This window comes from Chroicocephalus ridibundus, chromosome 12, assembly GCF_963924245.1.
Source record: "Chroicocephalus ridibundus chromosome 12, bChrRid1.1, whole genome shotgun sequence".
NCBI classification, from domain to species: Eukaryota; Metazoa; Chordata; class Aves; order Charadriiformes; family Laridae; genus Chroicocephalus; species Chroicocephalus ridibundus.
Genome location: NC_086295.1, coordinates 17,998,797 through 18,013,608, shown reverse-complemented (window position 1 = coordinate 18,013,608; position 14,812 = coordinate 17,998,797). Strand labels below are relative to the sequence as shown.

General features: G+C 42.7%; 1 protein-coding gene across 7 annotated transcripts in view; it reads right to left on the bottom strand.

Annotated features, from left to right (window-relative positions):
* NCOA6 (nuclear receptor coactivator 6) overlaps positions 1-14,812 on the bottom strand; it is a 50,896-nt gene that overhangs the window by 22,363 nt on the left and 13,721 nt on the right. For 6 of the 7 annotated variants that reach the window (XM_063350510.1, XM_063350503.1, XM_063350506.1 and 3 more), the window contains exons 4-10: positions 14,448-14,722; positions 11,296-11,451; positions 10,591-10,713; positions 8,981-9,109; positions 6,419-7,234; positions 3,468-3,614; positions 1,413-2,532 (exon numbers count right to left, since the gene is read on the bottom strand). In XM_063350510.1, the coding sequence (XP_063206580.1) occupies positions 1,413-2,532; positions 3,468-3,614; positions 6,419-7,234; positions 8,981-9,109; positions 10,591-10,713; positions 11,296-11,451; positions 14,448-14,722 (2,766 nt within the window). The remainder of the gene's footprint in view (positions 1-1,412; positions 2,533-3,467; positions 3,615-6,418; positions 7,235-8,980; positions 9,110-10,590; positions 10,714-11,295; positions 11,452-14,447; positions 14,723-14,812) is intronic. The other variant, XM_063350507.1, reaches the window with a different exon arrangement.

Here is a 14,812-nt window from a genome sequence, read left to right as displayed (position 1 = left end):
GCACCTGTAAAAGGCAAGTAACAGCTTCAGCGTTTTATTTTAGTACTAGTTAAGCCAATTAAGGATTGTCACAAAAGACCACTTGCTATAGATGATGCGAGTCGTTTCAGTCCAGAACTAAAATGTCCATGACAAAATTAATTCCGTCTTCACGAAGGAATCTTGACATTGTGCAGAAAATGCAGGCTGGGGCTACACACTGAATAACCAAAGGGAAAAAAAATAAAATACTGAATAGCCACTTAGTACTCGAATGCCATCCACTCTTTGCACCGAATTGGACATCTGCTCTGGAAAAGGGAGCGTAAACTTCACGTTAAAGATTTATCATGATTATTTAAAGGAGTGGGACTGGTGGAACCAGAGCCACACCAATAACGTAATGTGCCATTTCTACCTTGTTGTTTGTTTAAGAATTTAACTTTGAAATTTGGATATTCCTGTGTTATAATTTTCTGCGCAAAGTTTTTCCCGTTTTTTTTTTTCTAAAGCAAACTGAAAACAATCCCCAGAAGTTCCATCAGGTGGATTCCTGTCAATGCCCCTGTGGCTCATCTGCAGCATCAGAATAATTACACACAGCATATCCGCCTTTACCATTTTAGCTGAATAACGGTATAGCAGCAGTGGTCTGCCACCCTGTGCTGGTATTAGTAGACTGTCAACAGCAAAAGGTTACAGCACAGCTGGCCAGGGAAGAGTATGCTGGCCAAAGAGGAACGAAGAGATTCAGCAACCTCGTATTTCCATTGAACATGTACATTCATTATCTCTCAATATTATGCATTTGCCTCTTCCCTCTCAAAAGCTGGGTTGCTTTTTTTCCTTCCTAATCTCTCCCAGCCCAGGAAGGCCAGCACTTCTTGGGCTTCTTATCCTCATACCCAGAAGATACCAGATTCCTCCCTGGAATCTGCTGGAAAGAAGTCCAGCTCAATTCCAGGCAGAAACACGTCAGGATATACCTACAATTCAGGAAACAACCCCCAAAAAAATCTCTACTGCACATGTTATACAGAGGCTTACAATTCTTCTGAAAGTAATTCCCAACCTTTGTGGCTGTCAGACTGCTTAAAAAAGGGAGCCTCCTCTTCCAAGGGCTGTGGCACCATGTGCCCACTGACATATTGAAACACCTACACTTCCTTTACCCAGTAAATGTAAGGAACGCTGGCGCTATAATTAGGTTTATAACAGAGCTGGGACGTTTGCATGTTTTTTCTTTTTAAATCTTGAACGAACGGTGCGGCGGCAGACTTACCGGTGGGTTATCGTTTAACTCTTGAGAGAAATTGCTAGAATATGAAACAATACGGGTCCTTTCTCACCCCATATTTGCTGAAAAAATATTGACAAGTTGCCTGCGGAGCTTCCCCACGCCCCTTATAAAAACAATGTAATATTAAACCTACGTTGTTTGTTCTAGCTGTTGATTATTTTTCTTCTTCCTTGGAGGCTTCTTCTTCTTCGGCTTGTTGGCATTCTGATTATTTTGTTTGTTGTTCACACCAAAGTGTCCTGCTGATATATCGCTTTGTAGAAGGTTAACCAAGAGCGGACTTGTGAGCGTAACATCTTTGTTGACAGGGAAAACAGGATTCTGCCCACAGGAAATCTGATTCCCATTTGGCGTTCCGCTAAACCCCGTATTGAAAGGCAGCCCATGGCCAGAGAAATGACTCCCTGAAGCATTGTTGTTTCCTTGCATTGCTTGCATATGAGAAGGCACCATGTTTGGCTGCTGCACAGGAACGTCGGGTAACATCTGTGTCAAGTTGACGTCATTATTTGCTGTAGTAGTAGTATCCCCAAGTTGCTGAGATATGTGAGGACCAGGTCCAGTGGGTCTTAAAACTTGCCCTTGCATTCCCATAACCTGAGAAGGGTTACCATTCACAGGGCCCTGCTGTGCCATCATCTGCCCAGTGAACTGCACCATGTTTCCTTGCATGTTTGGGGTTGGTCCTCTCATCAGCTGAGCTGGCCCCGTCATAACATTGGACTGGTTTTGAGTACTAAAAGGCTGTTTATTTCCTTGCATCTGAGTGGTCATCATCTGTTCCATCATTGAGTTTTGCTGTAACAAGACCTGGCCCTGAGGTCCCATCATCTGATTGTGTGTAGACATCATCTGTTGTCCCTGCTGGGGAATCATCTGTTTGGGTGGGGTCATCCTTTGGGGAGAAGGACCCAGATTTTGGTTTTGTGGTGTCACCATCATTTGGCCTTGCGGCATGAGCTGAGTTCGAGAAAGTATCATCTGGTTTTGAGGGTTCAGCGATCCCTGAGCCTGAATGTTTACCATCTGTCCTTGAGAGGATACAATTTGCTGATGCATTCCCATAAGCTGAGACTGTGGTCCTTGCTGAGGCTGTCCCTGCATGTTGCCCATGTTTACTTGCGGCACCCCACTAGCACCAGCCTGCTGGTTGTTCAGATTTCCATGAAGTCCCATTAGATTGGTCTGCATCATATTTGGTGGGCCGTGGGGCGCTTGCATCTGATTTTGGGGAGGTCCGGATCCTTGGCCACCTTAAAAAAAAATTAAAATTGCCAGTAAGAAACTGATTGGGGCGGTATAACAGTTTTCACAACTTTTGATGTTGAGTAAGTACTCCAAAATTGCTCTCCTCCCATTTCCAATGAACTGGAATATCTGACATACTTGCAGTCCTGTGATGCAATGTCTGATGCTACAGATACCGGTTCGTTGCCAAAACAGAACCTCACACTTCTCAAAATAAACACTTAGGCTGGTACTTCCCATGTATATCACTGCAGAAGGTGTAACAGAAATTTCATTTCAGTCGTTATCTGGAAGTAAGTTTGAAAATTTTCCATCACATGCCCTAACTCAACAAAATAACCACAAATAAGCTTCAAACCTTGAGGTTATTTTATAATGGATTATAAAATAAATACATGGGGAACGCTGATGAAATGGCGTTAGCAAGGTATCCATAATTCAGACAAAAGATTAATAATGGAATTGTTAAACGGAGATATTTGTGAACTAAAGATTTAATTTCTACAGGACTGACTGTAGGTAGACTTCCAAAGCTTTCAAAGGAACTAATAAATAAGTTTGCGTATTTTGTTCCACTTCTAAGATAACAATGCCTTTTTTTTTTTATTCTGGGCAGAAAGTTCCTTTTGTGTTGCATCTTTATTGCCCCTAGCCTCCAAATTTCAATGCTACTGCCATTCAGTTTCTTAACAGATACTTCTGGATGCCATATCACAGTCCTAATCAATAACAGTGGCGGTGTTTGAAAAACATGAGCAGCCTCTTGCTTTTCTTTTCCTCATTTACCAATACACACAGAACAGCCCCGCAGCCCGATTAATGACAGCAGTTTGATGTTTTGGTATCTGTGTTACCCAAGTAAAGGCATAATTTTCTACAAAAAAAAAAGAAAAAAAAAAAAAACACAAAAAACCTGAGGAACACCGCATTCCAAACAGACCTGTGTGCTGCACGTTCTGGCTAGTTTGCAGCTGCGGCGCTCCGCTGTTCCCCGCTGTTCCCGGAGCGGTTGAAGGCACCTGCCCTTGCATGAAGTTCTGGTTAGTCTGGCCTGCAGGGAACCCCGGGGGCAGGCGCTTGGGCATCCCTGAACACAAGAATTTGATTAGTACGAAGTACGGCGAACAGGAAGAAAAAGAAGAGAAAAATCTCTCGTTAGAGTACGATAGGATAGTACCTTTGAGTCTGTACTGTCACATTACAGGTTTAGGCAGAAAGTGGTTTTTGCCAATAAACAAAACCCACTGAAGACATTTATAGTTCATACCTGTGCAGTAATTCTGCCTAACAAGGTTCTGGATTCAGTTCAACTATAATTTAGCTACAAAACTTACCCCACAGAGAAGGCGGAAAGTCCACGTTTGACTTTTTAGAAACTAGAAATAAAAGTAACATAGTTTGCTGTTTCCTCATCTACTGCGTCTCAACTCTAACCAAGCCCTTAACTTACTCCACGTGCACAAGCACAAATATCTTGCATTTTCGTTACAGTGATGGGCTCCTCTCATCAGCTGGCACCATAACACACCAGGCACCTGGTCCTCTGCACTGCTGCTGTGTGTACACACACTCAAAATTTTAACTTCTCGGCCCAGAGCGGGCTGAGCAACCTCCCGAGACAGCACGTCCGGAGCCCCCAGCGGCTGCTCATCGAGGTAACCCTGCTATTCCCGCTGCCCTTACCTGGCACAACGCCCACGCTGTGACACATCAAAACATCGCCCTGGGACAGAGAGCAAAACTCCCCTCTACCTACCAACATCAGCAGCAGCATAAACGGATTTAACAGAACCCACTTCTTTTCAACTCACCACCAAACGGTGCCGCAGACCTAGAGGCGACCTGTCCTCCCTTATTTTTCTGACCCGCGATACACAGCCAGAATTTGACCTTAGCTCTTTCTACAGTTACAGCTTTCTTGCGCGCTTAATTGTACCGCTGGTGTCAATCGGGCCTTAGGTTGGCAGTGAGTATTTCAAGATCATCAAGTTTACAGGTCAACCAATAAGACATTTCTGCAAATACGGAACATACACTTCTTGAAACATCACATCACCAGGCTATCGTTTAGTGCTGCTAAACTTTTCGGGAAATTTTGCACGTAGGAACGCTTGAACTGAGAGAAAAGAAGCGTTAACTTAACCTATCCCAAATTTAATAAAAATTCTGATTTGCTAAATTAACTAGATGAAATGGAAAGCATTGGAATGTATTCATCTACACCAAACCTTTAAATTCCAGACGGCTTAAAATTTGAAAAATCTGTAATTACAACTTAGGTAACATAATGCAAAATGGCTTAAGAATTGAAAGATCCATAATTACAACTTAATTAACATATAAACTGCAGCAAGGAATGATCACACAGAGAAGCCAGGCAAAAGTCTCAGCAAGAAGCAACACAGCTTTGCTGAAACCACCGGAATCCTGTCTTTTTAAAATCAGCTGAGGACACAGCTCACAGCAGGATTACTGACTTTAGCAATAAAGTCTACAGTGAGTACAAATAACGTATTTTGAGAGTTTCTTTGGGGTGTCATTTTTAACTCAAAAAGGTAGGGTTTTGCCTGTAGCAGGTTCACGCAGTAAGGAAGGAGAATACAGAGGCTAAACTGCCCAGAGGTCACGGCTTGGCTACCTAGAGGAAATGATTCCTGATGGCGACATATGGCTGGTGAGGCAAAACTGTAGGGAAACGTGACTATAATAAATAATAAATAACTGCTTCCAGATGGAGCCAAGATAAGATATACCGAGTATAGGGCACTGGCAGATCCTAAGAACACTCTGGAAAGAGAAGACCCTTGAAACCGAGACAATTCGTCTGAATCAAATTCATCTGAATTCACATGAGACCCAATGGTACAACCAGTGAAAACAAGAAGCTTGTCCACATCAGCAGACCAGGAAACAGGTATTCCTGTTCTAGAATATATATGTGTGTGCGTAGGTGGATAAAGAATATGGCTCATATTTTAGAAGTACAGAAAGAAAATACTTTAAAGGCTTAAGCAAGAGCTTGTGTATGGGTATCTGAGAGCAGCCATTCAAGAGAAAGACGAACAAATGAGCGAGCAGAGAGAAGTGCTACAAGTCTGGCACAGAACTACAAAGGGTTCAAGGGAAAAAAAAAAACCAACAGGGACACAACAGAGATCTTGGGACTGACAAATGAAATTCCTTCACTAGTAGGAGTAGTAAGTAAAAGATGCGAGGGCGGAGGTCCGAGGAGAAAACTAAAGACAACGCAGCCAAAGGGGAAGTTAAAACATCCCTTGACCTCTTAATTATAGAATAGGGAGTACAACAGCATGGCAATAATAGCTCTTTCCTCTTTTATATGGGAAGAAACTGGTGACAAGTAAAGACAGGGTCAAGAAGAGACATCCACAACTTAGAAAAAGACGTAAAATAATGCCTCAGTTCTGTAGCAGAAAATGTAAACGGTAACAGAGGAAGCTGAAGAGAGAAACAAAACGATCATTTGTTCTTATTACACTCTCTCCCTCCTTCTCAAAAAATAATCCCCCTCCCACCAAAAAAAGAACACCACCAAAACAAAACAAAAACCCCACACCACCTCTGAATATCCCAAACTTGCTTAAAGGCAACAGAAGTGCCAAGACTGGCAGTCACAACCAGCAACAGCACACAGCGGTTTCTCCTTGCGGCGGCCCAGAGCCTACCCCTCGGCCATGGCTGTGACGCTGCAGGACAGAGACAGGTAGTAGAAACGAGGTGACGCTGCTGCTAATTCACCCGTACCCACTTTATATCCAATCTATGCCTTTGTTCTGTCTTTTAAAGGATCTTTTCAAAACTGACAGCAACATTAATTCTAGCTATTTTATGTTTCTTTTTAAAATAAAAGAAGGTCTCAGTTCTTCTTACCTCCTAAGCCAGGATGTAAACCTTGCGGACCTTGGTTTTGCTGCTGCATCACCATGAAGTTGGGGGGTACATTCCCCTGTTGCACCATAGGATTACGACTAGGAGAACTGACAGGCTGCTGAAATCCCTGGGGAAGCGTGCTACTCTGGGGAGGCCTTGGTCCCATCTGCTGCTGCGTCTGGTTAACTGTTGGAGATGATGCAGGAGAGCCCTGCTGGAAGGAGGAGGGAGAGGAAGCAGGAGACTTGTTGGTCAGGTGGGGTTGTTGTAGTGGCGTAGGAACCCGTGAGGGCCCTCCCTGAAGGCTTTTCATTTGAGGAGCAGTAAACTGGCCAGGATTGCTCATTTGGGGAAAGTTTGAGTGAGCCTGGGAAGCTTGCTGGCTTCCAAAAGGATATGGAGGTGGAGGATGAGTAGGAGTTTGTACTGTTGCTAGAGATGGTCTTGCTTGAAGTTGCTGCTGCATTTGTCCAGGCAGCGGGGCCTTTTTCCAACCCTGGTTAACTGTCAATGTACCCAATGCTCCCTGGGTTGGAGGAGGCTGAAGTGCTCCAGAAGGAAGCTGGTTCCAGCCAGGGGGAACTGGAACCTGTGCTGGTGAAGTAAATGAAGGTCGAATACCCTGCTGTGGCTGCTGATGTGGCTGGGGAGGACGCGTCTGCAACTGCGTCTGCTGCTGTAGCTGCTGGAAGTTGGCTGAGTTCATCTGCCTGTTTACTGGAACTGACTGCATTGAATGGAGCTGGGGAGCTAAAGATCCAGATGGATGATTTTGCTGCTGGATATTTAGCCCAGATAAGAGTGGGTCCATTGCATCTATTAAAATAGCAAAAAAAAAAAGTAAAAAAAAAAAAAAAAAAATAACCTACTGTAGATAAAACCCACCCCAAAACACGAAAGGGTAAATTGCTTGTTTGCATTTGCTTACTCTGCACAAAAATTCACGCTCCAGTGTTCCAATTTCTCCAACAGACAGAACAGACAACGCTCTAAAAATTTTCAAAATGTTTGGGAATCCTGAGAAGCCAGGTCTTACAAATTTATAACCTCTACAATAAAGCACAATGGCCCCACAGCGCTTTTTACTACAGACTAATGCAAGCTTTCTACACACTCAGAATCACAGAACCACAGAATATCGTGAGTTGGAAGGGACCCGAAAGGATCATCGAGCCCAACTCCCTGCTCCTCACAGGACTACCTGAAACCAAACCCTACGACTGAGAGCATCGTCCAGACGCTCCCTGAGCTCTGACAGGATCGGTGCTGCGACCCCTTCCCTGGGGAGCCTGTTCCAGGGACTGACCACCCCCTCAGTGAAGAACCTTTTCCTCATGTCCAACCTGGACTTCCCCTGAGGCAGCTTCATTCCATTCCCTCGTGCCCCGTCGCTGGTCACCAGAGAGAGGAGATCGGCGCCTCCCCTCCGCTGTCCCCCTCGAGGAAGGCGCAGGCTGCCATGGGGACACCCCTCAGCCTGCTCTTCTCCAGGCCGAGCGTGCCAAGCGACCTCAGCGGCTCCTCCTAAGTCTTGCCCTCGAGACCTTTCACCGTCTCAGTCACCCTCCTCTGGACACACTCCAATAGTTCGATGTCCTTCTTCTATTGAGGTGCCCCAAACCGCGCTCCGAGCTGGAGGTGGGGCCGCTCCAGTGCGGTGCAGAGCGGGACAGTCACCTCCCTCGTCCGGCTGGCGATGCCGTGCTTGGTGCCCAAGGGGCACGGCTGCCTCTTTGGGCTGCCCGGGCACACTGCTGACTCCTGCTCAGCTTCCACCAACCCAAACCCCCAGAGCTCTTTCCGCGGGGCTGCTCTCCAGCCTCTCCTCCTCCAGTTTGTAGGTAAAACCCACTTGTTGGGACTATTACCCCCATCAGTTAAAAAGAGTGACATAACAAGGAACTAAGGTAGTATCATAAACCAGTATTCCCAGAATATTTAAAACATTTATGAAAAATGCTTGTCTGTAAGAATAAATACTGCAGAGATCTAGTGAAGTTGGCAAGTACCGCCACCATTTTATGGAGGGACAAGTAATAATCCCCTCTCTTTTTCTGTAGTCCCAAAATCCAATTAACTTGTACCGGTACAAGAGGAATAAAGTGAAGAATAAAGCCAAAACATTCTCACCCCCTAGATCCCCAATCCTTAAACTTCCAGCCGGCCTACCCCTCCTGAAAAGCGCTTGTGCTCAGTCTGCTGCATTTGCTTCCTACCGGAGACATCTGCCTCCTTCAACCCGTCCTTTTCTCTCCCTTAGCTAAACGCGAAGCTCAGTCACAACAGCTCTACTGCAAAATTACCCGCTGCTGCTGCTGCTCAACGTGTTACAAAATACCAAACAAGCTGGCGACTTATTAGGCACCCAAATTATTTTCGAAAGTTTTACCAGATTAATGGGGGCAGAGAGGCTTCCACAGACAGCGTAACTCCCAGAAAGAGCAAGGGAAGCACTCCAGGACAATCCCGGAGTACTCTTATGAGTACAGGCTCAAGCCTGCGTGCTGAAGAATAAAAATTCAAGAACATTTTCAGGTCAGTACTGTGACTAAATTTTACCACCTGGCTGTGAGGAAGGCCGAGGTGTTCTTGGCTGCAGCTCAGCACTAGCAGCGCTTGCCACCATAGAGGAGGGCACATTTCCACTCTGGGACATCATGACAGCTGCAGCATTGCTCATTCTTATTAAACCTTCAAAAATAAAAATAAAAATCATCAAGTCTCGCAGTTTTCACATAGAGAAGAATTCTAGATTTATTTGTTTTTTTACAAGAAAAGAAAATTCTATTTGTTAATAAAACGTTTTGGGTTTTTTTAGACTTTAAGAATTGTTTGTTTGACACATGTCTCTGTCTGAAAGCTTAGATTCCCTGGTATAAAACAAACAAACCAGTTAAGGTCATGCTGAAGCGTCTCCTTTAGCACCAAACCTTTAGAAAGGCTACCGAAGGAAACACCACTGTGCATCATTTGAGCCTGACTTGCCACCAAAGTCACTAAGTGACAAGACTGTTTCACAGTTATACAGGTACTAAGGTTTTCTGCAATATCGGATACTGGAAAGTAACTAAGGTGTTGCAAGAGAGAAAAATGTCAATGTTTCACTTCTACAGGCTGCTATTTTTATAAAATGGCTTACACTGTTGACCTGTTGGTTATATTGTTGTCGTATTTATACCGTTTACCTTAATATTGTTGACCTGCAGGCAGAAAATGAAGCTGATGACGGTCACAGTGAAGATTAGAGCAGCTGAATTCCAATTAAACCTTTCTTTAAACGTTTTACGTTCCTTCTTAAGCACAACAATTTTACTACCGTTCCATCAGGTTTCTACAGGGGTGAAATGCTCTTCCCGTCCCTTATCAACGGCCACACACGCATCTCACTTTGACAAAAAATGCTCCCAGTTTTTTAATTGCTTTAAATCCTGAGATACTAATTAGTTTATTTTGCCTCATGATTCAGCTATTAAAATGATTTACATAGCAGCTTACTTTTAACTCTTCTTAAAAATCTGGCTTGTGTAGTTAAAAATTACTTATCGTGCCTATACAATGCTCTAAAACCTAGAGCTTAATAAAATTACACCTCTCCACAAAAATTAATTCTCTATGATTAGATCTCAACAGTTTATCGGAAAATAAAGAGAGAGACTAACAATGTCAGTGTCCTGTCCTTCCCTTAATTATAATGGATTTAATCGAAAATAATTTATTATTATACACTGAATAAAGGCTTATGCTCCCTTTTCATAAAGGTAGCCAAACAGAAAACTGTGATAATTTGTGCACGTTTCAAAGTGAATTCACTAGATGCATCTGCTTTAACAGTCTTTATGCAAAAAAAAAAACCCAAAACCAAACCCAAACAACCAACCCTAAACCACCAAAACAAAAACCCAAACCACCAAACCCTCAAAAAACCCCCAAACAAACCAATCCGCCGCGCCCAAATTGCTCCGATGTTTGTGGGACAAAATGCAGCCAATTATTTAGTTTACATAATGCGGAACACGGTTTGACAGTACAGAAACAAAACACACACATTAATTAAAACGGCAAGTATAATTCTACAAACAATAGTTGCTATGATCGGTGAAGTTTTAGGATTAGCTTAGTAGCAAGATTTCAAAGCGTATAAAGCTAAACAAATAAAAACCAAAGGAATTTACCTTGTCCCCCTTGCATGGGAAACCCCGTTTCCATCCGCACTGCGCTGCTGGCTCCCAGGGGCCCGTTGATTCGGACATCCTGGCTTCTGTTTTGAGCTAACGCCAAATTGATAGCACCTTCCCCTAAAAGTAACGCACAATTTGGGGTGAACTGAATGATATACGGCAAAGCAGAATAGAGACATTTTCCAAAAGACATTTAAAAGACGTCAAGGAAGGAAGAAGAAAATTTACCTATAACGAGCACTTCAGAAGGAGAGTTATGCATCGTATTACCCTTATCTTCTGGGTTTCAATTTTAAGAGGAAGAAACACCACGACAAGCATTAAACGCCCTGGGTTTCACCCTGAGTGAGCTCTTGGACAATTGTCCAGAACAGATATTTTAATTGTGAAATCCACTGAAAACTTGTTTTTAAGAAAGCCCCATACGAAACACTTGGGGAAAAGAAAATCAGTGCTAACTAACCCTCAAAAAACATTTTTCAGGAAGTTTCCTGACGCTCGAGAGGCTTTTCTGCTATCATTTTTATTATTAAACCTATTCTTGGAAGAATAGAAGTCTTGAGCTACCTTTTCCCTGGTGTCGTTCTCCAAGTTACTAAATCGGAAGTTTTGCAACATTAACGAAGTACACAAAATCGCTTGTTGAGCGTCCTTCAGTTTTAGCTTGATACCTTTGGAAGCAGATTAGGTGTGAAATACCTTCGATTTGAACTGAGAGAATTCCCAGGTCACGAAGCTGTTGGTTATTATTCTGAGCCAGAATTCGCAGCCGCTCCGCAGCTTCCCGAGGTATATTGAAGGTAACGCGGACACTGTTCCAAGGCTCTATCTTCTGCAGTTTCAACTTGTTGGATTCTTAAAAAGAAAAAAATGGTCAGAGTCAGTGCAAAGGCGGTTTTCAGACCCCTACGATGAAATAACTTGGTAAAAAAGCACAGCTGAAAAAACTTAAACAATTATTTGTCTTTGAAAATTATCAGTGGTCAGTCTCAGGTCCAGGAGATTTCTCCAGCGCAGGCGTACGGTGACCGACACTGTCAAACCACTTCAGGTACTTTCCAAAAACTAGTAATACGGACACAACCCAACTGACAACCACCACAACAGCCAGCACAATCACTTGATAGAATCACTCAAAAATTGATATATCCTGTGGATAAACTACTTTGGAAAGATAAAAAAATATCTAATAAAGCAGATTTAGTCAATCTGTTAGCGAACGCGATGGATGTGTGAAAAAACTGACAAGAATGAAACCCTCATTATTGAAATATTTGCTCTACAAACGCTTGTGAAACCATCTTTTTTTTTTCTTTTTTTGTTTTTTTTTTTCTTAGAAGGCCAGTGCCAACAGAGCCCTAGCAGTATTTCATTAATTTCTACCATATTATTTAGTTTTTCTGAACAGGTATGTTCAATCTACTGCAAAAAACCGTTACTTGAAGTCATGCAAAACATTTAGTTGCACGTTTTCTGAAAACCTCTTCTACATATGAGTGTGTCTACACAGATCAGCTGTTTTAAAAGTAACAGGTGGGAATTAGCAAAAACGTAGGTCAGTCAGGTTGAATATATTTATCTGAAATGATACCCAACTAAATCATCGCTACAAAATGTATTTAAGGATAATTAAAAATACATTCCTAATACAGGTTTATAAGCTTCCAGTTTCCAGCTTTCCGTGAAGGAAGTCCCTTCAAAAACAGTAAACTTCGGTCCAAATTTTAATCAGTCAGTTCTTCCACTGTTAACATCAGATTTACTAAAAGTTTGCTAACTTTTTGACTCTGAAGAAGGCGTCATTTAAGAATTCCAATAGCTAATTTCTATTTAGGAATCTCTTGTCCTTAACTAATTCACCAAGTCCCTTCTGCTGCTACAGTAATGGTGTTCTTAAATTCATCCTCTTTCTACCTATAAACACGTTTTTGGCTGGAAACATGACGGGAGTAGTTTTAAAACCTCCTCTTCTGGAGGTTTGAGCAGTCTCGTATGTACTGATATTATTGTTCCAAAATTTTACATATAAAAATTGCATTATCAGTTTCAATATTTCTAGAGATGAGTATCTGAGTTTCTTGTTTTTCAAACACTGCATCTGCTAAGCCTAAACCAATGTTATTCAATGTTATTCTGAATATCCTATTTTGCTCTGAATCAGCTGAAATCACTTGTCACGTTTTCAAATTAATTTGACATTGATTTTAAAAACGTGCTTTCTGCTTTCTCAGCTGAGATCTGAAGCACGTTCATTAATCCTGCCATTAATATTCATAACAAACCCAGCGTGCGGATGCCTCCGTGTAACAAAGGCAACTCCATTCAGCTACAGATTGAATTTGCTTCCATTCCAAAATTACGCAGTTCACCTCCAGTATCAACACACATCCTTTTACACCAGGAACTATCTGTTAGTTTTATGTTCAACCATTTACAAGATACAGCTCAAAACTGCGGTATTTCTTCATAGTATTTTCATCTTATCCCAGCATTTTATCCCCCTGAGGGATAACAGCAAGGACCCCGACAACTGACACCAGACCCAACTGATGACAACTGGGCAAAATGGAAAGAACAGAACAAAGCGACACGGAAATTCAGTTTGGTTATTCAGAAGTCACGGGTTATTCTCCTGAAAAGGTATTTTACATAGCAATGCAATGAACGTTTTAAAACCTAATCTAGAAAATTAGTTTCCTTTAAACACGAAGACAGGAGAAGAAAGGTGGATTCTTCGTTGTAGAGCGTGACTTCAGAGGACCACGCAACAGAAAAGCAGCATGCCGGCATGGCGACCTACAGTTACCAGCGAAAGCTTGGTTCACAAACCGCAGACAGGAGGAGGGAGAAAGACGTGGCTTTTAGACTGCAGTTATATGACGCCATCCCAAGTGGTGTGGCCCAGTCTCCAAGGCTCTTCTGGTTACGTGTTCCTGCCACCGCAGTTAAGGCAACCCTCCTGGCTTTAATCTGTTTCTATAGCAAGCTCCACTAAGAAGAAATTAACGGCAAGAAATTAAGCCGTTAAATCTGACTGTTCAAGTAATACCAGATGAGGGGCATTGCTGGGGAAACTGGCGGTGGGGAGGGAGCACATCACTGATCCACACAGGCTGACCCGCGCCACCACACCGCTGCACCCCTACCAAGGGAGGGCTGGCTATCGAGATTGTACTTGTACAAGCAAGACGACGTAACCCAGCAGCTCTAAGTAATCATCGTAAGACCCTTTGCAAAGATGCTCAGACAACAGTCTTTTTCCAGACCTAGATGTGCTGGTAGAAGATATTATTGTCCCAAAAGCCTATTGTCACACGCTAGCTACACAGCTGTCCCCAGAGCTCGGCGGGCATACAGGGGTACGTGAGAGCACTCCAGGTCCCCCAGCAGAAAATAAACCAAAAATCAGGTAGGGTAGGTCAACGCAGCAGCAAAGGGGCAGTAACATCTTGAACTCGCACAGTTACTTGAGAGTGAACCTATTCTCAGATGAACTGCAGTGGTTTAAATTGGATGGGTTTGGTGGCAAAAAGCATCTCCTGGTTTCATTTTCATTTAACAGAGCAATGTGTAACGGAGGGAAATGAAAGAGGAAAAAAAAACCAACAAGTAAAACAAGGGAACTGAATACGAATGAACGAACTCACTAATGACATCAGTTTTAACCAATGAAACAACTGCAGAAATTCATATTCTGTGTTTCCAAGAAGAAAACCTCCCAAATTCACTAAGAATAACCCCCCAAAATCTTATTACAAACTAAGTAACTCGAAAACAATATAATATAAGCACCTTGATTATGTAAACAAATATTTTAAGGACAGTTGAAAAATGACAAGAAGGTACATTACCCATGTGTAAAAGGCCAGGCACATTCTCCAGTATGATATCAAGTTTCTGCTCAAAGTCTCTGTCACCTATATTTCCTTTAAAAGCTACAAAGATCGTGGAATCCTCAGGAGCAGCCTCCTGTTTCAGTTCATCTTCCTCCAGTCCTGAATCAAAATCCACCTCTGAGTCTTCCATAGCTGAGGAGTACGCGGAGGCATATGTATCTTTTAAGTTAGATAGGTCATCCAAAACCATTGTTTCCAACAATGGGAGCCTGTCAGACGTTAAGATGATGCTTGGAAGGGAAAAAAAGAATTATACTAAGTATAATAATAAGTGCGTAAAGACATTAGCAACTGCTTTCAATGGCACGTAAGATCATTGA